The sequence below is a fragment of the Sparus aurata genome, chromosome 23 (assembly GCF_900880675.1).
Source record: "Sparus aurata chromosome 23, fSpaAur1.1, whole genome shotgun sequence".
NCBI lineage: Eukaryota > Metazoa > Chordata > Actinopteri > Spariformes > Sparidae > Sparus > Sparus aurata.
This window is the reverse complement of record NC_044209.1, coordinates 8,579,651-8,604,272: the sequence shown is the minus strand read 5'-3', so window position 1 is coordinate 8,604,272 and position 24,622 is coordinate 8,579,651. Positions and strand designations below refer to the sequence as shown.

Here is a 24,622-nt window from a genome sequence, read left to right as displayed (position 1 = left end):
AAATCAACATACAGCAAATTGTAGTTTAGCTATGTAGTTCAACTACATGTAGTTTAAGTGCCGCCAACACTGCGTATTAGTGGTGGGCGGATTGATCCAAATATCGATAGTATCGATACCAAGGTGAGTATTGGTATCGGATCGATACTAGCGTGATGAGATCGATATTTTTGTTGTAGTTTCTCTTCTATAAATTCAGCAAATCACTCGTATTTCTTCACAGAGTTTGTGTGAGCGCAGCGCTCCTCTTCACCTCTCCCACTCCGCTCACTCGGGTTCACCGTAACTAGAAGTAAAAAATATATACTTATACTGATATAGAGCCTACCCCAAACCTGAAGTTTGAATATGGCAGAATATAATAACCCCTTTGTGTATCTGTTGAAGGAACATAAGTATTTCTATTTAGGCTACATGCAGATAGGTTATAGATTTAATTAAGTTAAATATAATTTTCTTATTTGGCTAAAATCTTTGTCCTGTGTTTTATCGTTATCATAATCATAGTCAACTAAGGATAAAGTGCTCAGTATCGGTATCGGTATTGGTATCGGCAATACTGGCCCTGTAATTACTTGGTATCAGATCGGTACCAAAATTCGCAGTATCGCCCACCCCTACTGCGTATAGGTTTAATTGATCTCACTCTTGGTTTGATTTGTATTCCATAATAAGCCAAATCCACTTACAGTTTAACATGGTAAATACAATTACGTGATTAAACATGATAACCACAAATACTCTTATTGAACTTCTGTCAACATACTCTGGCAGGCATGAGCAGTAGCAGGTCTCACCAGACAGTTCTTACATTTCGCCACAAGTGCCAGATATCAGTGACCACAATTTGACTCATTGTCTAGTGGACACGTTTCATGAAAATAACCACCCGCCCTATCATACTTGGCCATGGTGGAAAACTGCAAAATCAATGTCTATGCCATTTCAACATCAGACATCCTCAGAAAACAACAGGACACAACAAGAGTCAGAACATGTATCAAGCATCAAACCAAAACACATCACAACAACAGTCTCATCAACACCTAAGAATTCGCTCCCATGAGTCTTTGTAACTTCAGCGCTCACTGTCCGCAAACGGCACTCCTCCGGTCTGAGGGCTTTAATGCCTCGTTAGATAGCGTCAGACCACACTCCACACACTGGGCTCTCGGCTCTGCCTCGCTACCTCCGTTTACAAAGCCGTACTTGATGAAGTCAGGATTATACTTGCGCAAAATGTTAGTCTTTTGGGGGGGGAAACCAGTCGCGCAAACTGATGAGCAACAGACCAGCTACTCCTTTCTTCTGTGAGGTAAATTACTGTGATGTCAAAGGAGTCTGGTGGCTGAGAAAGGCTTCAGTTTCCTGTCAGAAACGACTACTAAAGGCTGATGTCATGGCTCTAGATTCCATGTCTTTGTGTCATGTCCTGTTGAGTCTTATGTTTTGATTTTCCATGCCCTCTTGTGTCCTTTAAGTGCCTCCTGTGTATTTCCCTTGTTGCAGTTTGTCTCCCTCTGTCTGTCAGTGTCTTCTCCTCTGTGCTTTGTTTAGCTGTCTTGGTTGCTACTTTGCTTTTGTCCCTTTTTGTCTAGTTTTGGTCTAGCTCCCTTTTGTTTTTTGTACTCCAGCTTTGGTTTAAATAAAAGCTTGCCTTTTGTTCCCCCTCAACCCTGCCTCCTGTCCTGTAAGTAACTGCATTTGGGTCCACCTCCTCTCTCCTAAGCTTTCCCCTCTAAACCCCAGGGTGACAGCTGAATGATGCTGAAAATATTTTAAATATAGCATACACGTCTTTGGTTGGGCCTTTTTTTTTTTAGGGTGTATTAAATATGTTTTGCTGCAGCCCCTGTCCACAGCAGTACACTGCTTAGCTTCTACACTAGAGCTGGGTGGTATGACCAAAAATGTATATCATGGTATTTTTTTCAAAATTGTGACGTACAAGATATGCATCGGAAGAAATGTGGCGACACTTGATAGATTTACTTATAGACCTATGGCCCATATTCTTCCCTCCTCAGTCAAACACACGCCGATTTTAAACCCCCACTATTAAAAGAAGCGTGCGGCGGAGCGCCTCGCTCCCTCCGTTAGCTGCCTCAAGCAACAGATAGGATTCCAAACGTTGTGTAATCAAATACAGCAGTATGGCGGAATATTAAAAATTCATATCATAATGAAAATATACAGTGTGAACCGGTATACCGCCCAGCACTATTCTACACCCATACCACTCCTGTTTCTCCAAACTGGGTGCATGCTGACCGCCATCTACTCCGGTAATACACCGACTGTGGATAAGTACCTCATACAACTTCACTTGAATGCTCTGTCATGGAGTTTATCACTTCACTGCTGACAGGACAGAAAGCAGGCTCACTGCCAGTTGCAGTTTCTTATCTTGATCTGCACACTCTTTGTTTTTTGTCTCCATGATTGCTTTTATTAGTACTGGGATTATCAAATTACTGTATTCATAAAAACAACGTTGATGCTCTTTATTCCCACAGACGTCAATTTTACATGTCAGGATGTGGTTATTATAGACAGATTCAATATTTAACTGTCATGTATCATCACAGTAACAGCGTTACATACATCAGCAGCTGTAAACACATTAAAACATTATAAAACACATCCTGTGGTTTGGTGCCGACCTGTATACTAATCATAAGGAGTAGTTAACATTTATAATCCTCAGAGAATCGTTACAGACGTTGTTTTTGGTTCCTATCTGTTTCCTGAATTTATCTGTACGTGTGTAAATGAGACATTAACTTATAGCACTTTGTGGAAGGAGTTTTATAGAGTTCACTACATTTACTTGTATTAGTTCACGGGACGGAGCTGCTGGCGACGTTGATGTATCACAGCAATGGGACAACCCGCTCAGTGAGGTGTCTATGTATATACGTGTGGCTAGGTGCCAGTGTCAACTATGAAACCAGCTAGTTCCCGCCTCCTCAGCACGAGCTGAACAATAAATCTAACGCAGCAAGACAGGCAGGACTTAAAGTCAAACTCTCTTGACACGACATGAAACTTTGCTCGTATCACCAGGGTCTCTACACAAGAACACGAGCATTGACAACATCGTTTGTGTACACAGAGTTTACTACAAAGAGTTTTTCAACAACTCACGTTAGCAGTTGCTTCTTCCTCTAGCCGTCGTCATGGCAGCCCAGACGTACTTGGGGATCGACACGTCTGGGTAGCGGGTATGTGGCTCAGTTGAGCTATGTGTAGAGACCCTGGTGATACTACGAGCAAAGTTTCAAGTTGTGTCGAGCCTTCTTAGTGTTTTAAAAATAGTGATTTTAATGCTAGCGTAAAAATGCCCCATGCACTCCCATTGAAAATAAGGTTTAAGCCGAAAACGAAAATTCGGTAAATCTTAAAAGTGCCTCTTTCATCATAATTATGCTTTTACATGAAGGTTTGACTCACATACATTCACAAAAAAAGCCTAGGTTGCACTTTGGTGAGAGTTTCACTTTAAGGCAGAACAGCCAATCATCAGCCGGTCAGTCCCAAAGCCGGTGTCATGTTTGAAGCAGCAACAGGAGAGGGAGGGGGAGAGGAGGCAGCCGCAGCGAGCGCAGACTAGTGATGGGAACGGCAGTTCTTTTTACTGTACTGAATCTCTAGAATGCGTTCATTAAAATGATTCAATCAAAAGATTTGTTCACCGAATCGTTCAGTGCTCTCCAACTCCCTGAACTGATAAGCAGCCAAACGATCCGTCATTCAGTTCATGATTCAGCCCTGAGGTTCACGTTAACTTACTGAGGGACGGTGCGTTCACGGACTATAGTAAACAATCATTCGAGGGAGACACAGCACTGCTTTGAGTGGTATACATGCACTAAAATTATGACACGGTGAAAGTGTCCTCTGTGCACAGTAAAATCACTTAACATGATGCTACACGGATGTTAGCAACACAGCGCTAATTTTAGCAGTGTGGTTACTGAACGTGAATCAACTCCTCTGCCCTGAGCGAGTGAGTGAGTGAGTGACACAGCGCCACTTTCAGCACAGTACGTGAACGAGAATCACATCCTCAGCGACGCGAATCATGAGTGAGTGACAGCGCGAAGAAAACATGAGTGACGGCGCGAACGTGATTCACGTCCTCAGCAGGTCATTCAATGAACGACCTGAGAGAATCACAGTTGCGAACGTGAGTGACTTTTACTGTGCAGTAAAATCACTTAACATGATGCTACACGGATGTTAGCAACACAGCGCTAATTTTAGCAGTACGGTTACTGAACGTGAATCAACTCCTCTGCCCTGAGTGAGTGAGTGAGTGACACAGCGCCACTTTCAGCACAGTACGTGAACGAGAATCACGTTCTCAGCGACAGTTCTCCTTGTGCAGTAGGTTCGCGAATCATGAACGAATTACAGTGTGAACGTGAATCACGTCCTCACAGTTCTCTGTGTGAATCACAGCAGTTCCACTCCCGGCCGGCATGCTTGCGGCTGAGCTCACCTGAACTGAGAAAGGAACGAATCAGTTCATGAAGTGATTCCGTTCACTTTGTTCACTCAAGAGATTCGATCGTTTGAACGACACATTCGCGACCGACACAACACTAGCGCAGACACAGAGCGGCCAGAGAAACTGAGCGGCTGTAGTAAGGCGTTTGTGCAAAACTGTGGAAAAAGTGTGGGTGTTGAACCCTCTCACCGGGAAAAGTGTTGGTGTTATAACACTCACATCCCCCACAGGTGCGACACCCCTGGATGCCTTTAATATGTCCCATGAAACCCTGACAGTACGCTTGAAAGAATTAGAACTGAGGCTGAGAGTAGTACACAATAACATTGAATTGTCACCAGGGACTTGGGTTCTGTCAAATCACAAATAAGCAAAATACTTCTCTTTTTTTTTAGACTGTTGTTTAAAATGATCAGTTCTGCATTTATTTTTATGCAGGCGAAGAATGTGTGTGTGTTTGTGTTAAACATGTTTATCTGAAGCAGAATGCTTGAAGTTTTCAATGTTATAAATGTCCAGTTAAATGTTAATTGTAGCGCAGCTGGTTTGACTGGAAAGTTGTTCCCCTTATTATTACACTGTATTATTTTTAGAAATAAAAGAGATTTCAGCCTTGAGTAAGTATGAAGTACCAAGTATGACATGGTCCCCGCAGTTTCCTGTTGATTCCTTGTTCATCCTTTCTCTCCAGTCAGAATGTTTTCTTTTGACCTGAAGGTTCCCAACTGAGTAAAATGACGTACACCAAAGTGAAAAACAAAAATGTTGGCATGTCAGATAGGCTGCGACTTGAAATCTAGAGGGCCCAACTGAGACTATTGTTCTTGTGAAGGCATCAATAAAGTTGTTAGCAGATGAAATGACGAAGGTCAGTCTACTGGAACTTTCCGAAAAGCCAGTGATCAGATTCAGAGGACAAATGAGTCACTGAGACACAGGTGCAGGAGAATGTAGCCCGTAGCCAGTTCTGACCTCCCTGGGGCCATACGCAAATTTGTTTTATTTTTTTTCCACTTTATCCAAATTTAGAGCCTTCCTCTGCTGATGATGAACACAAGATGACAAGCTGCACTACAGTGTCTTTATAATACGTGTGCATTGCCAGACAACAGCATCTATTCATCTCAGGGCCTCATTTGCTGCCCAGTGTTTGTTCAAAATAAATATTCAAATCAGAAAACATTTCATATCTGAATGTGTTCCTTAAATTCTTAAAATCAGACCAGATAACCTCTCTGTAAAGCTGCACTCTTAATCATAGAACCTCTAATGACACCAAGTAAATAATTTTAAGGTGAAATATAATGGCAAAATCAAAAATAGTCAAAAACGTAATTAGGCTAAACCCTGGAATATCGGATTTCACAACAAAGCTACTTAACCTCCCACTTTTCTATAGGAATACATTTTTCTTACGGGCACTGCACTAGTATGATTAGATTTAACATGGACACTAATCTGAAAATTGATGACCAAATTAACACTATTTGTGATTTTGGGTTATATAATTAAAATGCACTCGATTTAGAGCAGGTCTGTGACATATTATTTTGTGAAAAGAGACAATCCGGTCTTTGTTTGAAGGCTTTATTTATTTCAGTTCTGTGTATCAATATAATGTAGCAATGACAGAAGTACAATTAAAGTGCCCATAGTGTAAGATTATCAAAATGCTTGAGAAAGATAAATCATCACATTCTGTAAGAGCAAATCATTCATAGTTATACAAAAATAAAACAAAATCTTAACAATAAAATGTTTTATAAGAAAAAGATGCGTTTGAGAACAGATACAGTTCAGAAACCAATGAGACTTAAAAATGATTTTTTTTTTGTACATGTGTCAACTTCTACAACTCTATCCCTTTTTATATTGACATAAGACATTTAAAATAACAAAATGTAAAATTATTGAAAAAAACTTCATCATACATCAAATCATTTTTTTCAAAGAATTGTTTTTTTTTAATGAGTTGGACAACAGACACGGCAAAATAATAAGAAAAATAATTATATTCTGTTTAACGCGATGTGTCAACTTTTCACAAGTTTTTGTGTTTTCATGGAATTTAACAAGTCTCATACAAACACAAGTTTAATGTATTTTCACAATCAACAACAATCTTATGACTCATCTTATCTATCAGTTATGTTACATTAATTGTCATAACCCCTAAAAGAGTCAACAAAAGTTAAATTCCAGAGAGATTAATATAAAATTCTTAAAGCAATGTTAAACATGTTGCTTGTTGACGCTCTTAAAATGAACAAGGGAGGGAACCATTTCTTATTTCAACTGAATTACATTATATACACATATAGGACAATATGCCTTGTCTCGACATCTTACTCTTTGAACTAAAAAAAGGATGCATCTCGAATGAATAAAAAAGTGTTAAACAAACTACAATATGTTTTATATTTCTTATTCTTCAAAGTAGCCACCTTTTGATTTTTATGACAGTTTTGCACACTTCTGGCATTGTCTCAATCAGATTTATGAGGTTGTCTCCTGGAATGGTTTCCAAATAACAGGTGTGCCTTGTCAACAGTTCATTTGTGGTATTATTTCTTTCTTAAAGTGTTTGAGGCCATCAGTTGTGTTGTTCAGAGCTACGGTTGGTACACAGTTCAATACAGTGAAGAGCCCTATTCGACTACTGTTCTAATCCATATTATGGCAAGAACCACTCAGCTAAGCAAAGAGAAACGACAGTCCAACATTGCTTTAAGACATGAAGGTCAGCAATCTGGAAAGTATCAAGAACTTTCAATGTAGCCTCAAGTGCAGTTGTGAAAACCATCAAACACATGATGAAGATGGCTCTCACGAGTACCACACCAGGAAGGGAAGACCAAGAGTTCCCTCTGCTGCAGAGGATAAATTCATTAGAGTTACGAACCGCAAACTCACAGCCCCTAAGATTAGAGCACACATAAACACTTGAACACAGAACACAGAATTCGAGTAGCTGACATCTCAACATCAACTGTTCAGAGGAGACTGCGTGAATCAGGCCTTCATGGTGGAATTGCTGCAAAGAAGCCACTCTTGGGCTAGAACAACAACAATAAGAGAAGTGCTTGGGCCAAGAAACACAAGGAATGGACATTAGAGCAGTGGAAATCTGAACTTTGGTCTGATGTGTCCACATGTGAGATTTTACGTTCCACGTCTTGTCTTGAGACACAGAAAAGGTGAACGAATGGTTTCTACATGTGTGGTTCCCACGGTGAGGCTTGGAGGAGGAGGTGTGATGGTGTGGGGGTGCTTTGCTGGTTACACTGTTGGAGATTTATTAAAAATTCAAGGCAAACTTAACCAGCATGGCTACCACAGCATTCTGCAGCGACATGCCATCCCATCCGGTTTGCGCTTAGTGGGACCATCACTTGTTTTTCAACAGGACAATGACCCCGAACACACCTCCAGGCTTCTGACCAAGAACAAAAGTGATGTAGTGTTGCGTCACATGACCTGGCCTCCACAGTCGCCCAACCTAAACCCAACTGAGATGGTTTGGGATGAGTTGGACTGCAGAGGGAAGGCAAAGAAGCCAACGTGCTCAGCACCTTTGAGAACTCTATCAACACTGTTGGATCCCATTCCAAGAGACTACCTCGTGAATCTGACTGAGAGAATGACAAGAGTGTGCGAAGCTGTCATCAAAGCGAAAGGTGGCTACTGTGAAGAAGATAAAATATAAATTATGTTCTGGTTCGTTTAACACTTGTTTACTGCATAATGTGTGCTTTCATAGTTTTGATGTCTTCAATACTGATCTACAATGTAGAAAATAATAAAAAAATAAAGAAAAAACATTGAACATTGTCCAAACTTTTGTCTGGTGCTGTATGTCCCATATATACTGTATAGATACTACTTTTATACCTTTGAAACTTGATACTTACACTGCTTTTCTTAAAAAGATTTTTTCTTTACATATTTATGTACATATTGTATGTATCCTTGTCATCTTGTGAAGTAAAACGAAATGCTAATTTGTGATCAAACAAAAACATAATTGACTAATTCTGATCTGGCTCATACTTTTAGCTGTTAAAATATCTATTGATCAAAATATAATTAGGAGCTTTTTCAGCAATTTTTAAAAGGCTCCTCATTATTGCTGTTTTTGCTCTCCTTTCCAGATTTCATCCAGACTTTTAATAGCCTCTTCTTTAGTGTGTGTTCTCCACTCACTTGGAATTTCTCCTCTTCCATGGAATTTTAATTTGTGGTGGGTTTCAAGCTGCTGTTGAAACTGACACACAAACCATTTCCAATATATCAGCTTAGACTTATCAGGAGTAATCTCCCATGTAGCATACTCCCCTCCAGCCTTTGGATACTCTTTAAAAGGAAAAGTCTCCTTTGAATCATGATGGGGGTAGAAACTTCCATCACTTGCTACTAATGTTGTGCAGAAATCAATGACCAGTTGATCTGAGTTTCTGGTGTGCCATCCTTTAATCCCAGAGGGTCGGTGAAAAGGGACGCTGTGTTTGTCAGGACTGTGATCAGCCAGTGTGTTGGTACAAACAGCTGCACAGAATGGACACTTCACCCAGCAGCAGTCACACAGCTGATCGATGAGGATTTCATCAGGCTGGTCCTTGAATTCCTTCATCTTATCCAGTGAGAGGCTGCTCATCTCCTCCATGATGGATTTAAGGCCTTTCTCAATCTCTTCTTTTAGAAAGTCAAATTTGTTTATGTCACTGAAGTTTTGACAACAGATGGTGAATTTTAATTCATTGTTCAGCAAACTGGAAAATTTCTTCAGCCAGCTGTCTATGTCTCCTCCCTGAGTTTTGATTTTCTCTGTTGCACCAAATAAAGCCTGACTCACAAGTCTTTTGATGTCTTCAACATTCTTCTTGAGAATATCCTGTGCTTTGTCTCTTTGCACTGTGAAGACGTACTTCTGCACTTCATCTTTAACAAAAGCCTCAACTTGCTTCCTTGGGTTTCTGATGTAGGTGATGAAACCATTAAAGTCCTCTTTCTCTGCCAGTGACTTCAACACATGTTTCTCTAAGTTCAACCTGTTCCCACTGAATGCTGGGACGTTGCACTTCATCTCATCAGCGATGCCAATAGCAGTATTGTTACAGACGGCCTCAACAGTGGAACTCTTCAGTTTTTCACAGATCAGTTCTCCAAACACAACAGCAGATGAACTTCCTTTGCAGAACTTTCTGAAAATGTTGTAATAGATCCCTTTCTTACTTTCTACATAAACACGTGCATCCGTGGTCTCTTTGAATTTCTTGTGGGACTCTGACAGTAAACTCCCTGCTATGTCAAATGTATACAGCACTAGATCAACTGTAAACTCCTTCTTCAGAGTATATTTGCCCTTCAGTTTAAATTCTGTCACCTTTTCCTTTACCTTATTGGCCACTTCTTGTAAGTAAGCTTGATTGTAGCCTTGTTTAGCTACAGGTTTTTTCTTTATTATGTTTAAAGTCTGTTGTTCAACATCGTCAATGAGGGCTTTGATAAGGTCCTGTCCTTCGTGTGGCAGATGTCCTTTTCGTTTTGTTGATGATAAAGAGCTTGATGACCCAAATCCCAAAATTTCTTTAACAGCCCTGAAAAGGCTTAATCCTTGCTTTTCTGCATTCTTGTCTTCTGTCTGATCGTCTTGGTATCGTTGGCTTGTGTAACTGGACTCTTGGTGCTTGTTGAGAGTCACATAATCACTGTAATTTCCAACCATTGACATGTTTTTGTATCTGCCATTGCATTTGGATTGATTTATGTGAGTGCCTTCAATACCGAGCTCTTGAAGAATAGTAAATTGATCCTCCTGATAGTTGATGTCCTTAATAGGTGTTGTGCCTGCAGTTAACTCAGTAACCCAGCCACTCCAAACTGAGTCGAACTGCTTTCTAAGTTCCTCTTCATCTTCCACCTTGTCTTTTAACTGATGAGCGAGATCTTTACTCTTTTGTAGCAGCTTGTTCTCAAACTCTGTCTTCTTATGATCAAGCTTTTTACGAGCATTCTTCTGCTGGATTACTTCATCCAGTTTTCTTTGGACTCCTCTCACTTGTTCATCATGAAATTCCTTTATTTTGCTTTCAAATCGGCCTCGCCACTGAGCCAACATTTCTTTGTCTCTGTCATCATCAAAGTATGTTGTCATTGCTTTTTCGATTTCTTTATAAGTGTTGCTCATTTCTTTAGAAAGATAACTGAGCTCGATCTTGTCAAGTTTTCCATTTTCTATTCTGTTGTAAAGCTGGTTTTCAATGATCAACATTTTGCTCCTCAGGGTCCAGGTCCAGTCCCCATACTGGACCTCAAGTTTTCTGTACACTGCAATTTCAAGTGTGTTTTTGAAACTGAAAACAAAGTTTTCGTTCAGCAGGGCATTCCACAGGTCATGAATTTTGCTTTTGAACTGTTCCAGAGTAATCCCTTCAGACTGTGAAGCTTTAGAGAGGATGAAGGTCTTCAGCTCTTGGACACTTTCACTGTAACCTGGATTTGGAGGAGCCATCGGTGGACTTCCCTCCCACAGTTGGGCAAAGTACTTCACATCTTTTTGCACATCAAATGCAATGACGTCACTGAAGCACTCAGCATCACAACCCTCCTCTTTGGCTGCTAGTTGGGTCATCTGGTCCAGTTTGTCTTGCAGGCGTCTCTTTCCATCCATGTTCATCTCTGTAGCTGCAATATCTGAGACATTCTGATGAACAAACACACAACTTGGAGAAAGTTTAACTTTGTTCATCCTCATGAAAGCCTGAACAACAATCTGCAGAACATCTTGCATGTCAGCAGGATTCTCTCCAAAGATGTTGATCAATGTCATGTTTCCCAGACCAACAACAAATGTTGCCAGTTCATTGTCGTGGTGAAGAGTGGTGTTACCTTCCAACTCAAGAGCACGCAGTCCTTCAGTGTCCACCACCAGAACGTAGTCAAACTGAAAGTCTTTCTTGATCTCCTCTGACACTCTGACCAGCTGCATGAAGGCACCCTTGGTGCACCTGCCAGCACTCACTGCAAACTGTAACCCAAACATGGCATTCAGCATTGTTGATTTTCCACTGCTCTGTACGCCTAAAACTGACAACACAAAGACTCTCTTGTTGCCCAGTTTCTTGATGACTTCATCTAAAAGACTAGAGATCCATGTTAAAGGCACATGACCTGCATCACCATCCATCAGCTCCATTGGGTGTCCTGATATCATCTGCTCTGCAGCCAGCTCAGGGTATTTAGACCAGTCAGTCTGCCCACTCGTTGGTTGTTTGTCCAAAGATTTATGGGCTTCATAGATCTGTCCCATTTCTCTAAACATGTGCTCCAAGCCAAAATTTGCTGACTGTAATTTTGTTGATATTTCTTCAAGCTCTTTTTGTTTCATTTGGAGCTGATCAGATTTGTCATGCTTCTTCTTCAAAGCCAAGACCTCAGACCAATGTTTCATCATAGCTTTGGAGAATTGAAGAGAGATCGTCTGTGCAGAGAGCATCCATTAAGATCTGAGTCCATTTCAGAAAATACTCTCTGTCTGTTGATTTCAAAGATGAGAGGTTTCCTACAAGTAACTTCATCAGCTCACTACAGGAAGCTTTGCATTGATCTTGTCGTATTTGCTTCAGTTCGTTTTCCCTTTTAGATTTCTCCTTTTCAATGTGTCCTGTGAGGCGATACAGTTCTTTGTTTGTTCTGCACCACTTGCTCCACAGTTGGCCTTGACATTGGAGAAATGTATCTTTAATCTTTAGACCATCCATCCCCTGAAGCAACTCAACTATTTCCTCAGCAGCAGATTTCCCTTTTTGGCAGAGACTGTCATCTTCATCCACTCTGATTCCAGAGACCTCAGCCATGGTTTCAAGCTGGAAGGATGCACGTGGTCCAGATAAAATGTTTCTGATGATTCCTTTCAGTTCTTTAGAAACATCTGACTGGCTTCTGTCCTTCAGACCCATTTTGTAGTTTCCTTCATTTATCTGAACTGCACCACTATCATTATTAGCAATGAGAATAATGAGAGGCTTTGGAGACCTGAAAAGAGCTGAGATAACTGTAGAACTTTTGTCACCTTTATCCAGAGTTGGGATAAAAACAACATTGACTGAAGATTTTTCAGTCAGTATGTCACGCTGTTTTTCATTTAACAGAGCATCACCATGAAGATTACAGAAGGCAGTGCAGTCAGTGAAGGCATCATTGGGTTTTCCAGCTGGGCAGTACCAGGCAATCTCTGCCACTCCATCCATCATATAGCGAGACTTTGTGCTTCCTTGACAGTTTCTGTGGAAGAAGGTGTTGTGACGCTCATTGATCAAAGTGTTCATCAGCTGAGATTTAGACTGAGACAGTGAACCCAGACGGAAAAATGACACCATGGGTGTCTCAGCATTGCAGATGGGCATACTCTTCAAGGTGACAATGTTTGAATTACCTTTGGTTTGTGTTATCTTCCATGTTTTTCTTATTTTTCTGAAAGTCCACAGAGGACATTCAATGTCCATTGTGACCGGGTCAGGAACAAGCAAAGGTACAGCATACTGACATTGTGACAGCTTTGTAATCATGTTATGCTTAAAAAAGCTGTCTGAGCAGTGAAATACTGCCATCTGAACATCCATTGGATGCACAGGAGACTGTTTTGATTGATCAGAGTCTACACTAGTGCTATAAAGAACATCTAAGTCATTGTCATCTGTTTCAACAGGATTTGAATGGACGAAATCAGAACTATCTTTTCTAACAGGAATATATCTGGCTCTGTAGTCTAACATCATCAGCCTCTGAAGAAAAGTATGAGCTAGATCTTTCTCACATGTCTCCTGATCCTGTTTCACAGGTGGACCTATCTGAAGAAATTCTGCGGGTGAAAACTTCTGTTGAATTTTGTCTTGAAGGTGAAGTCTGCTGAGCAGTGTTTCAGTTTGAGTTTGATATTGTTTCTTCATGTTGGTCTCTTCAGAAATCTCCTCTGCCTTCTGTAAATAAGTAAATAAAATGTACTGTATGTAAAGAATGATATTGATATAGCATGGGATATAAAGAAAATAGTCCTAAAGATCTTGTAGGACTATTAAAGTTAGGAGTCTCTTACCTTCTCCTTGTTTCCACACAGATTCATATCTGAAGTACCTGCAGTAGAATATTTACTTCATCAAAAAGGGTCAGAGCAATGTGCTTTTAGACCATTTTTTTCATTTCATCCTATAACATTTTGACTTCAAGAATCTATGATTTATGATTTTGACAGTTTCATGTTATTGTTCTATTAAATAAATCAACAAAATCTTACTGTTCTTCTCCTCAGTTGCAGATGGTACAGACTTGATTTCAGAGTCTCCTGCTGCTACTGGTTTGTTGTTGTCATTCGTCTCGCAATGGTCAACATCAGCAGGTTTATCCACTCGGTCACACTGAGTAACACAATTATTTAATTGAATCTTTTGTTACCAGAACAAAAAATTACCTAAACCCTAATTACTTACCCTAACCATAACCCAAAATGCACAAACTAAATGCAAGGTTTGTAATTTAGTCAGAAGAAAGTAAGTTCTTCTGGGGAAGTGTTTTCATCTCATCCATGTGTCTAACCAGGAGATCCATGGAGTCAAACTCTCTTTAAGTCTAAGCTTAAAAGCTAAACAGTTCCAATCTTCATTTGAAACTTAGAAAAAAATAGGTGGCATTAATCACAAATACTGCTGTGAGTATTGAGGTTGAAAAGATCTCACCTTTACATTGGTTTTACGTGCCCTCTCCTCCTCCTCCAGCTCGTCTCCTACAGTTTAATGTAACAACAAGCAGATCACAGGATTGAAGTTGTCAGTGAACTATTCCAGCTGAATAGGATTTATTTGCAGAAATAATGTGTGTTTTCAAAAAGTTCATAGTTCAACAAGATGCATCTCCTCAATACCAAATAGAGATTATGAGTTTTAATATTAAAGCAACATTATGTAGAAATTGACATTTTGTGAGGTTTGCCACCCCCACAGTTTCTGAGCTGTTATTATGAGGCAAAACAACATCATCTCTGTATAAAAGCGACTAACTTCTGTCTGTCTGTCTGTCTGTGTGTGTGTGTGTGTGTGTGTGTTCCTCAAATATCTCTGCGGATCAGGATCAGACTGACCTGAGAGTTTCGACATAGCTGCTGCGTGGTTCAAGGGTGTGCTATTTCGCATTTGTTTGGATTGCAATGATACCGTTAATAAATTATTTCATAAATGCTTTACAAATTCCACGAGCATTGTCCACCGGAGCCACCACAGTCACGTGCGCACCAGAGCCAATTACTGCAGAGCCCACCACGACCCCCCACCTTAAGAAAAAAGCAGACAAGCAGACAGCGGCGCGAGCTGGACCGGGATTTTGCCGGCGGTTCGGTCCCGTTCTGTTCTGTGCATCTAAACTGACTGTTGTGGATTAATGAGATTAAAAGAGTCCGGATCGAGTCTGTTCGGGTCTGAGGAGATCCGGAGACGCGCGGACAACAAAGTGGAATCAGATCTGTGGATGTTCGTGTGTAGCTAGCTGCTAGCCGCTAGCTGCTATCCACTAGCTACACAGCCCACCTCCCGATCGAGGCGATGGACCGGACTCACCGGCACGTCCAAAACCGGACTTAGGGTAAATAATGTCCGCCACGCTTTTTCGCAAACATTGCCGTCACGTTTGCTTTGTGTCTGGTGCAGGAAGAAACGGTAAAAACTGGCTTTTGTCACGAAAGTGTCCAAGCAGCAAGTTTGGTTGTTGAGGAACAGGAAGTTGTGGGAGGGACGTAAGCAGATGATTGACAGGCAACGACGGTCGGTGTAGAGACAGCGATACTGAGAGTTGAGAGATTTGTGACATTTAGCGTGTTTGGAGTGTATAGTTACTGTTTTATGTAGTGTTTTGTGTGTAGTGGAGTTGTTTTTTTGTTTAATGAGTCAAAACAATTAGGAGACTGCTGAATGAGCATTGCCTGCATTTGAATGTAAATAGTTACATGTAACTTTGTACATTTTTAAAATGTATGCTCATATAATGCAAATATAAATTGTTGTTTATATTATAAGTAATACAAAGTGGTTTGTAAACATATTTGTGGTTTTCACAGTAAAAAAATCTAACTTTTTCTACTCAAATTTTATGTATTTTTTTGTGATTTTAGGTCCATTGTGTTAATATACAGTATCACAAATTAAAAAAATAACTCTACAGTCACATGTGAGGTTGTGCTAAAAAAAATAATGACACCAAGTAAATAGTTTTTAATAGTCAAAAACGGCCAATTATACCCTGGAATATCGGATTTCACAACAAACCTAAATATCCCTGACGTCCCACGTTCAAACACAGCCTCATTTGGCCATCCATGAAAAAGCTGCTTAACCTCCCACTTTTATATAGGAATACATTTTTCTTACGGGCACTGCACTAGTGTTGTTTAAATGATAAAAATGTTTGCAGAAATGCAAGACAACAACAGTGGGAAATTGTAATTCTTACTTTGTTTGGCAGCTGTTGAAACTGTCTGAGATGTTTGACTTGTGTCCTTCTCTGCTGACCTCTCCTCAGTGGACCTCTCACTCATGGTACAGCTGCTTTTACTGTTGATGTCTTTACCTTCATCAGCCTCTTCTGTTGATGGGTCAAAGACAACAAATATCAGAGATTAGATTAATTAGTTAGTTCATGTGCTTGTTGGCATCGTTATAAGCTTGAACTATATAGAACTGAAATGACAATAATGTTACATCTACATTACTATACAACCAAAGAATTAGCATTAAGATTTCACCTTTATCACTGGGTACAGATGGTATCACAGACTTGTTTGCAGTATCTTCTTCCTCTCTGGTGCTGTCACCGTTCTTGTCTGAGTGTTTGGCACCATTAGCTGGATCACCCTAAGGAAACAGATGATTTTTTGACTTTGAGCTCCCCCAGATTGAACCATTGAGATTATCACAAAAGAATAAAAGCAAGGAAATATGATATGCACAAACTAAATGCAAGCAGGTTTGTAATTCAGTGAGAAGAAAGTAATTTCTAGGAGGTTCAACAAGTCACAATCTGTCCTCATTTAGACTAAAACGTAACAGAGTCATTATCTTCAGTTTATTCTACAGTTGTGATTGAGACAATGTGTATAATGTGCAATAGGTAATGAGGTAAATGAGAATAAATCAGTTTCATTAGAAAAAGAAATGCTATGACAATGACTACTGAGGTTGAAAAGATCTCACCTTTACCTCTGTTGTAGCTGCTCTCTCTTCCAGCTCGTCTCCTGCAGGGTGATGTAACACCAAGCAGATTGTAGGATTGAACATAAAAAATGTTTTGCCAGTGAACTATTCAAGCTGAAGAGGATTTATTTGCAAAAATGATGAGTGTATTTAAAAAGCTCATTGTTCAAAAAGATGCATCTCCTTTATACAAAATAGAGATTATGTATTAAAATATTGAAGCAGAATTATGTAAAAATTGGTATTTTATGCAATTTGGCATCCCCACAGTTTCCGTATTTCTCTGTTCGTGTAGGTTGTGGGTCCACAGGGCAGCAGCTCCATGTACTTTTTTCAGCCTGAGCCTGGCTGATACAACCAAAACATAATCATTAAAATCTCACCTTTCTCACTGGTTACAGATGGTATCAAAGACTTGTTTTCAGTATCTTCTTCCTCTCTGGTGCTGTCATCGTTCTTGTCTGATTGTTTGGCATGATTAGCTGGATCAGGCTTAGAAAACAGATGATTTTATATGACTTTGAGCTCCCCCAGGTTGGACCATTGAGATTATCACAAAAGAATAACAGCTAGGAAATACAATATGCACAAACTAAATACAAGCAGGTTTGTATTAGTTTATATTAATGTAATTCCTTCTGGGAAAATGTTTCCAGTTGCACCAGGAGGTTCAGTGAGTGGCAATCTGTCCTCATTTAGACTAAAAATGAACAGATTCAGTTTAGTCTACAGTTGTGATAGAGATAATGTGTGTAATGTGCAATAGGTAATGAGGTAAAGTAGAATAAATAAGTAGCATTTAAAAAGAGATGCTATGGCAATGACTACTGAGCTTGAAAAGATCTCACCTTCACCTCAGTTGCAGCTGCTCTCTCTTCCAGCTCGTCTCCTGCAGGGTGATGTAAAAACAAGCAGATTGCAGGACTGAACATAAACAATGTTGCTGTCAGTGAACTATTCATGTTGATGAAGATTTATTTGCAAAAATTATGTGTGTATTCAAAAAGTTCATTGGTCAACACAATGCACCTCCTCTATGCCAAATAGAGATTACGTGTTGAAATATTAAAGCCACATCATGTAGAAATTGGCACTTTTTGTAATTTCTGTTTTGCTCTGTCTCTGTAGGTGGTGAGCCCACAGGGCAGCAGCTCCATGTACTTTGTTTGCTGATACACATGGGTCAATGCAAGGCCACCAGACACTTTTGGCTTAAACAAGTTTTGAACTCTACATTTAGATATTTTATGGGACTCATGTTCTAGCTACCTGAAAAACGTAATACCATTATTCACACTGTTTTTGGTCTGTGTTTGGTCTCAACCAACACCGGAGGGAAATATCTCTACATTTAACTTGATAAAGCAATGTAGGTGTTATCCAAGAATGCCAATATTAAAATCTCACCTGTTTGATTTTGCTGAACCACTGATGAATCTATCCTTTCTTCTTCATGTGATTTGTGTTCCAGGTGTTCTTTCTGTTCTTTATTATCATCACACATCGGTCCACTGTAGCAGTGTGGATCATTTTCAGAGACCATGACATCTATTTTGTCCAACAGAGTTATGATCTCTTTTTCATCCTTCATACTTCTTGTACATGTGTGATATCTTTTTTCAGCAAACCTGCTGTTGGATTTCAGCTCTGTCAGCGCGCTTTCACAGTTTTCATCTGACTCATGAGTCACGACTGTCATTAAATAAGCGAGTGAGCCTTTCCCAAAAGCTTTTTCTAACCACTGCACGCCTGAGCTATAATGGCTGTTATGCTTACCATTTGGTAACAGTAAGAGAAATGCATGAATTCCCTCATTTAATGGGTATTGGTCAATGTTTTGTAGGCCAAGCATGTTAATGACAGAGATGTGCCGACCACATAAATCATACAGTTTGGCTGAAAACTGTTCCACGTTAGCCTGTTCATCATGATCAAGTAAGATGTTTTTAAATCCAATCTCAATAGAATTTGTGTCACCAATGAACACAAGTGTGCGTTCAGGCAGCGCTGAAAAAAAACAAATAGAACATCAATAAATTAAACTGCAGAAATCATTTAAATCAACAGTATCAAAGTCAGACAGAGTTTGAGGGAAAAAAATGACACAATCAAAGGTAATAAACAAATGTCCAAACAAGTTGAATCTATTACAATTAAGTTTCTTACCTTTCTCGTTGGATGCAGATGATCCTGATTTGATTTCAGACCCTCCACCTGTGTCATTATTGTTCTCTGACTGCAGGTCTTCATCAGGTTCCTTCACTGGATCACACTGAGAAAATTGATAATTTTATTGACCAACTCATCACATCAGACCTACTGAGAAGAAGACGTGTTTTGAAATCTCACATTTACCTTGGTTTCATTTCCACTCTCCTGTAGCTCCTCCACTGCAGGGTCATGATGGAATATCAGAATAAACATGATGAGCATAAAAACATCATAATTGGGAAACTCCTTGCCCAAGTTTATCTTATTTTGTTTTAAACTTTTAAATTACCCTTTATATTTGTCACAGGCGGTGTTACAGAGTTGACATCCGACTCTTCAGCCCTTCCAGCTGGTGTCTTGTCTTCGTTCTCCTCCTCCATCTCATCTGTTCTTCATGCTTTATAGAGTCAGAGGATAAAGTCAGTTAGACAAATACTGTAATAAATTATTACTGAGTCTAATAACATTTTTGTGAATATTGTTGATAATGCAATGTGAAAAATTTACCAAATTGCATTACAAGACTCAAAAACGTTATTGTCCATTAGTGTAGGCAATAATTAAATAAGATTTCAATTAATCAATTATAGAAATAATAACACATTTTAAAGAAATAAAGCAGATTAATGCAGATCTACGACGCCCCTTGGCCTTACATCACTGAATTTGTTTCCTCACACTCCAGAATAGCTTTGTAAACATGATGGAGGCAGATGACTAAAGGCTGCTGGACTACTGAATGGAAAAGTCCCACTGCAGCTAGTGTTTCTTTCTCAAACCAAGAATGGGCTGTGGTTAATAGTAAGACGTTAAACCATCACTACCGGACGCTGTCGTTTCAGCATGATTAACATCATTAACACGGATTAGCAATAGCATGGATGTCAGTATGGGTTCAAATAACATGGATTTAAGCAGTGACAGTGATAGCTGTAACTCAAACATTAGGTCTACTTGTATATAACAAGCTGCAGAGTTTATTCATTGTTAAACTTACCTGTACTGTACATTTACTGCCACTAGACAACTTCACTAACTTTGTGTCTACTGTGGAGGCTTTGAGCGCTCCACTCACTTGAGATCTGAGCCACTCCACTCTCATAACACCAGAAGCCAAGCTTGATGGATGAGTCCCAGATTCTACTGTAGTTCTATTCTAGCATCAGTCATGTTTCTGTGGTGGATTTTGTGTTTTTGGTGTTTTGCTTTCTGTACTTGTTGTGCTTGCAGACGTGCACTGAGAGGCTGGCCAGGGTTTCCTCTCACCAGAGCTGCCAACACACACACACACACACACGCGCGCGTGCGCACACACACACACATACACAAACACACACACACACACAAACAAACAAACACAGACTCTTCAACTCCCTGCCTTTTTGTCTGCTTCTGGGTCCTGCCACCAGCGTTGGGGAGACGTAAACTAGTTTAGCTACATAGCTTAACTACAGTTTGCTGTAACTTGCTGGTAGTTAAACTAGATTCATATTTTGTGCGGCATCAAGTAATTTAACTACTTTTTGGGTCATTTTTTTTAGTTTAACTACTCAATTTACAAACTACAATTTTGACCAATAACATGAAATATTTTTTTATTTAAAACAGACCTATATAATATAAATTTTATTTTATTTGTCTTTGAAAAAAGGCATGAAACATGTGGTGACATGCCCTGACAATACTGCCTCTGATTGGCTCGCCCTGGCAGCACTCAAATAGTTCACAGAGTAGACGGGTCTTTGTACCAAGGAAGGCAGTGCTCATATGGCACAAGCACGTCATGGACAACCTTCCCACTACCACCGATTCGCCCCCGAACGTGCCAGCCCAACCATGGCCATATTTGAGCATGTACATGTTGGATATAGATGCATCTACAGGCACGACCTACGTGTTGACATGTGAGCCCTGCAAGCCGAAAAACAACAATTTTGACTTTTTTTGACTTTTTCCTCTCGAGTTGAGAGACATGTTTCTTCTGGCGTGTGAATTTTTTGTAGGCCATTATATTATGTTTCACATACACCATATGTTGATTTATTTAACACTGAGTTAAATGAGCATAATGAGTATAAGTAGTTTCTAAAGCTACTTTTTTTTAGCAGTAGTTTTACAAACTACATTTCTACCCCTGGAGAAATGTAGTAGAAAACAATAAAAAGAAAACAGAAAACAATAAAAAGCCGTGCAGTAGTTTTGTTCAAACTACTGCACGGCTGAACTACATGTTGTTTTGCAAGTTACGCTTGCAAAGTAGTTTCCCTAACACAAAGGGCAAATATTGGTATGTACAATTCATTTTAATTAATAAATCTTAAAGGTTCTAATTAATTAAATGCTTGACAACCTTGAAAAAAATACATACAGTACTTATAAGAACATCAATTATACATAAAAAAATATAATATTACACGTGTCAAAATTTCATGCAGTAAGTTAACAGAGTACAGTTTTTCACACCTTAAGATCAACAGGTGCATAAGAGAAGACCAAGGGCCGACAAAACCAGAAAAAAACTCCTGCACACTGCCCACCTCACTTGCAATTAAGTTTAATAACAATAACTTAGACCTAAATACTGAAATATTGTTTTCATTCAACTTAATTGCAGGTGAAGTAGAAGGAGTTTTTTTTCTGATGCAGTAAAAAGTTAAATGTTGTCTACCACCAGTTAGGAGATTAGTTAGAAAAGATTGACCAATGGCTGTAAAATTCAATGAATATTAAACTTATTTCAAATCTGAATCTTGATCTCACATTTTGGAAAAAGATGCATCCAACAGTTTTACACTTTCTACATAAAGGATGGTAAAGTAAAAGTCATCCATTTCAAATATGAAATTTAATCTGAAAATAAAAACTGTGTAGGTATACAACTGTAACAAAGCTGAATAAACTCACCTTTTGTGTTTTAATAGTTCTGCCTGGTCGATTAGATGTGGATGTAGATCTGCTGCCTTGTTACAAATCCTTCAAAATTACCAGGGATCACGATGAGCTGTTGGTCTGCCCCTTCCAAACCTTCCTTTCTGCACTGTTAAATAAACATCCGCATTTATGTAAACAAGAGATGACAAAGGGGGGGAGTTAAACTACTTCAGCTCCAACTGGTGATTTCCCCGAAACCCTACAATGGATACCATTGAATTAACCGTGAACACAACACACAATGTTCAGTGCTCTTTCAAATCTGTACTCTAATCTGATTTATTTTTTTAAAGAAATACAAAGCTATACATCTTTTTATGTCTTAAAGGTAAAATGGTGAAGGGCTCTCTTTGTGTTATTTAAGAATAACTTTTTTGTAAGCCGGTTAAAAATTTAACTAAAACTTGAACTCCTGAAAAATGTCTAACAAATACTCTGACTCATTACTTTGCAATGTTATGACTTGGTAGAGCAGCCAGACAAACCATGATATGAATTTCTGTTTTCATCAATTTAGAATTGGCCTGGACAAATCTTGAATTTTGATCTTACATTTGGGAAATAGATGCATCTAACAGTTCTTAAAGTTTCTACATAAAGTAATCAATTTCAAATATGAAATTTAATCTGATAATAAAAACTGTATAGATATACATCTGTGACAATGCTGAATAATCTCACCTTTGCATTTTGATAGTTCTGCCTGGTCTGAGTAGATGTGCTGTCTTGTTATGAATCCTGCCAATAACCAGAGATGGTCTGCCTCTCACAAATCTGTCTGTCTTTTAAAAAACTTTCTCCTGAGGAGGCTGAGGAAGTTTGGCATGTCGCCTGAGCTCCTCAGCAACTTCTACAGCTGCATTGTTGAGAGCATTTTGACCCGCTGTGTCACCGTCTGGTACAGCAGCACTTCTGCTTTGGATCGCAAACGCCTGCAGAGAGTGGTAAAGACTGCTGAGAAGATCACCAGGACTCAAGAACTCTTTCTTTCCCGCTGCCATCAGACTCCTAAACAGCAGATAGGTGTTTAATCTACCTCATAACTATCCCAACTGTTTACATTTTTGCACATGCATAATTGCACAGTTTTCAGATTTGCACTGTTTTATTATCATTATTATTATTATTATTATTATTATTATTATTATCATTGTTGTTGTTGTTGTAGTTGCTGCTGCTTCTTCTAATTTATCACATGCTTATCATGTGTGTAAAGTGCTTTAGAAGTGCTTTACTTTGTATATTGTGTATTTCAGTTGTATATTACACTGTGGCATTCTGTAGACAGCAAAGGAAGAATTTCATTGTACAGAGGAACATGTTTATTTACTGTGCATATGACAATAAACACTTTGAATCTTGAATCTTGAATCTAAACCAGTTTTTTTTTTTAAAAGTGAAAGCAGTTCAGCACCAACTCCAACATTTCCCCAAATCCCAGTGACACAATACTGATACCATTAAATGAACCATTAACAAAGCACACAATGTTCAGTGCTCTTTCAACAGTGAACATTTGCAGTTTGCAAAGTTGTAGCCTCTATAAGGATTTATCTATTTTTCAGTGTTGGAGCAGCACTTATAAATATAAATTTCATATTGACAGTTTAACAACTTATCATGTGTCACTGACAAACCCACAATGAATGGTCCTTTAGTATTTAGCTTGATGTTTTGTTTTTTAAAGCCAAAAAACTTGCAGTAGAAGGATATTTTCACTGTACAAAGCTCTAAACACACTGTACACTCCCTGACCAACACCAAACAGATACAGTTAGCGACCAGCTCGTAGACAAAATGAAACATTTAGCAGCTAAAGAGACAAATATTTCCCTCAGGAGTTGATGGAAACCAAACCAGAGCTGAAAGTAGAGCAAATGCTGGACTTACATTCATCAAATGGCCAGAAACACGACAAAAAAAAGATTCTCCATGTAACTGTTTGCCAACATGTTTGCCATTACAACTAAATGACATGATAATACTGTATGTGACTGTTGTGTTCCACTGTCCTGATAGCAAAAATATAAATCAATTAATTGAAAGTTCTAATGTAGATGTGCTGCACTGCTTCTTTTACCAGATGAGACTTAATAATAGGAAATGTTGTATTCTAGTGCACCATGTTTGTCTGATGTTTACAGTTAGTAGCTGGATTGTTAGAATCATGACGCTGCATGTTGCATGATCCGTTTACATTCAATATTTAGGATATGCTTAAAGTCTAAACTGCTGTTAGTTTATAGCCGTATTTGGATTTCCAAGATAATACAATATTTAGAGGGTAATACTATTTTAACAATAATTCATTCACAATTATTGTCTGTATGTTGTACTTTTTATACATATTGTATTGGTATTACTCAGTCCAATTTGATTTCAATTGGCTAAACAGTATGTATTCTGTTGAGGTTAGGGTGTCTATGACTTCAAAGATCTTACATGACAACAGCATGTTGTACAGGTCAATAATAGGTCCCCCTATAGTATACAGTATTTATAACCCTAACATCTAAATATATGTATTTATTACTCTTACCAAAACTTTTGATGCTGAAGTACATTTATTGCCAGAAAAAGTCCAGAAATTTACCAATGTAATATTTTGACACGTCTTCACTTTTGCTCCACTGTGATATTTGGATAGTTTTTCAACACTGAATTTACACCCATATTTTGTGAGCTACTATGGCCCTCTGCCTTATCTTTTTTCTCCAAATGCTCCTGCATGTTT

The 24,622-nt window shown here is 39.0% G+C and overlaps 1 protein-coding gene across 1 annotated transcript; it reads right to left on the bottom strand.

Moving 5' to 3' along the window:
- Positions 1 to 6,885: 6,885 nt before the first annotated feature.
- On the bottom strand, positions 6,886 to 22,681 carry LOC115575417 (interferon-induced very large GTPase 1-like). The gene is given in 16 exon segments (XM_030407469.1): positions 6,886 to 11,954; positions 11,956 to 13,491; positions 13,608 to 13,645; positions 13,806 to 13,926; positions 14,245 to 14,291; positions 16,007 to 16,138; positions 16,299 to 16,407; positions 16,747 to 16,787; positions 17,130 to 17,238; positions 17,595 to 17,635; positions 18,154 to 18,753; positions 18,913 to 19,018; positions 19,102 to 19,136; positions 19,247 to 19,354; positions 21,862 to 21,994; positions 22,570 to 22,681. Coding segments are annotated over 14 exon segments (6,324 nt in total). The 5' UTR covers positions 19,338 to 19,354; positions 21,862 to 21,994; positions 22,570 to 22,681; the 3' UTR covers positions 6,886 to 8,636.
- Positions 22,682 to 24,622: the final 1,941 nt, after the last annotated feature.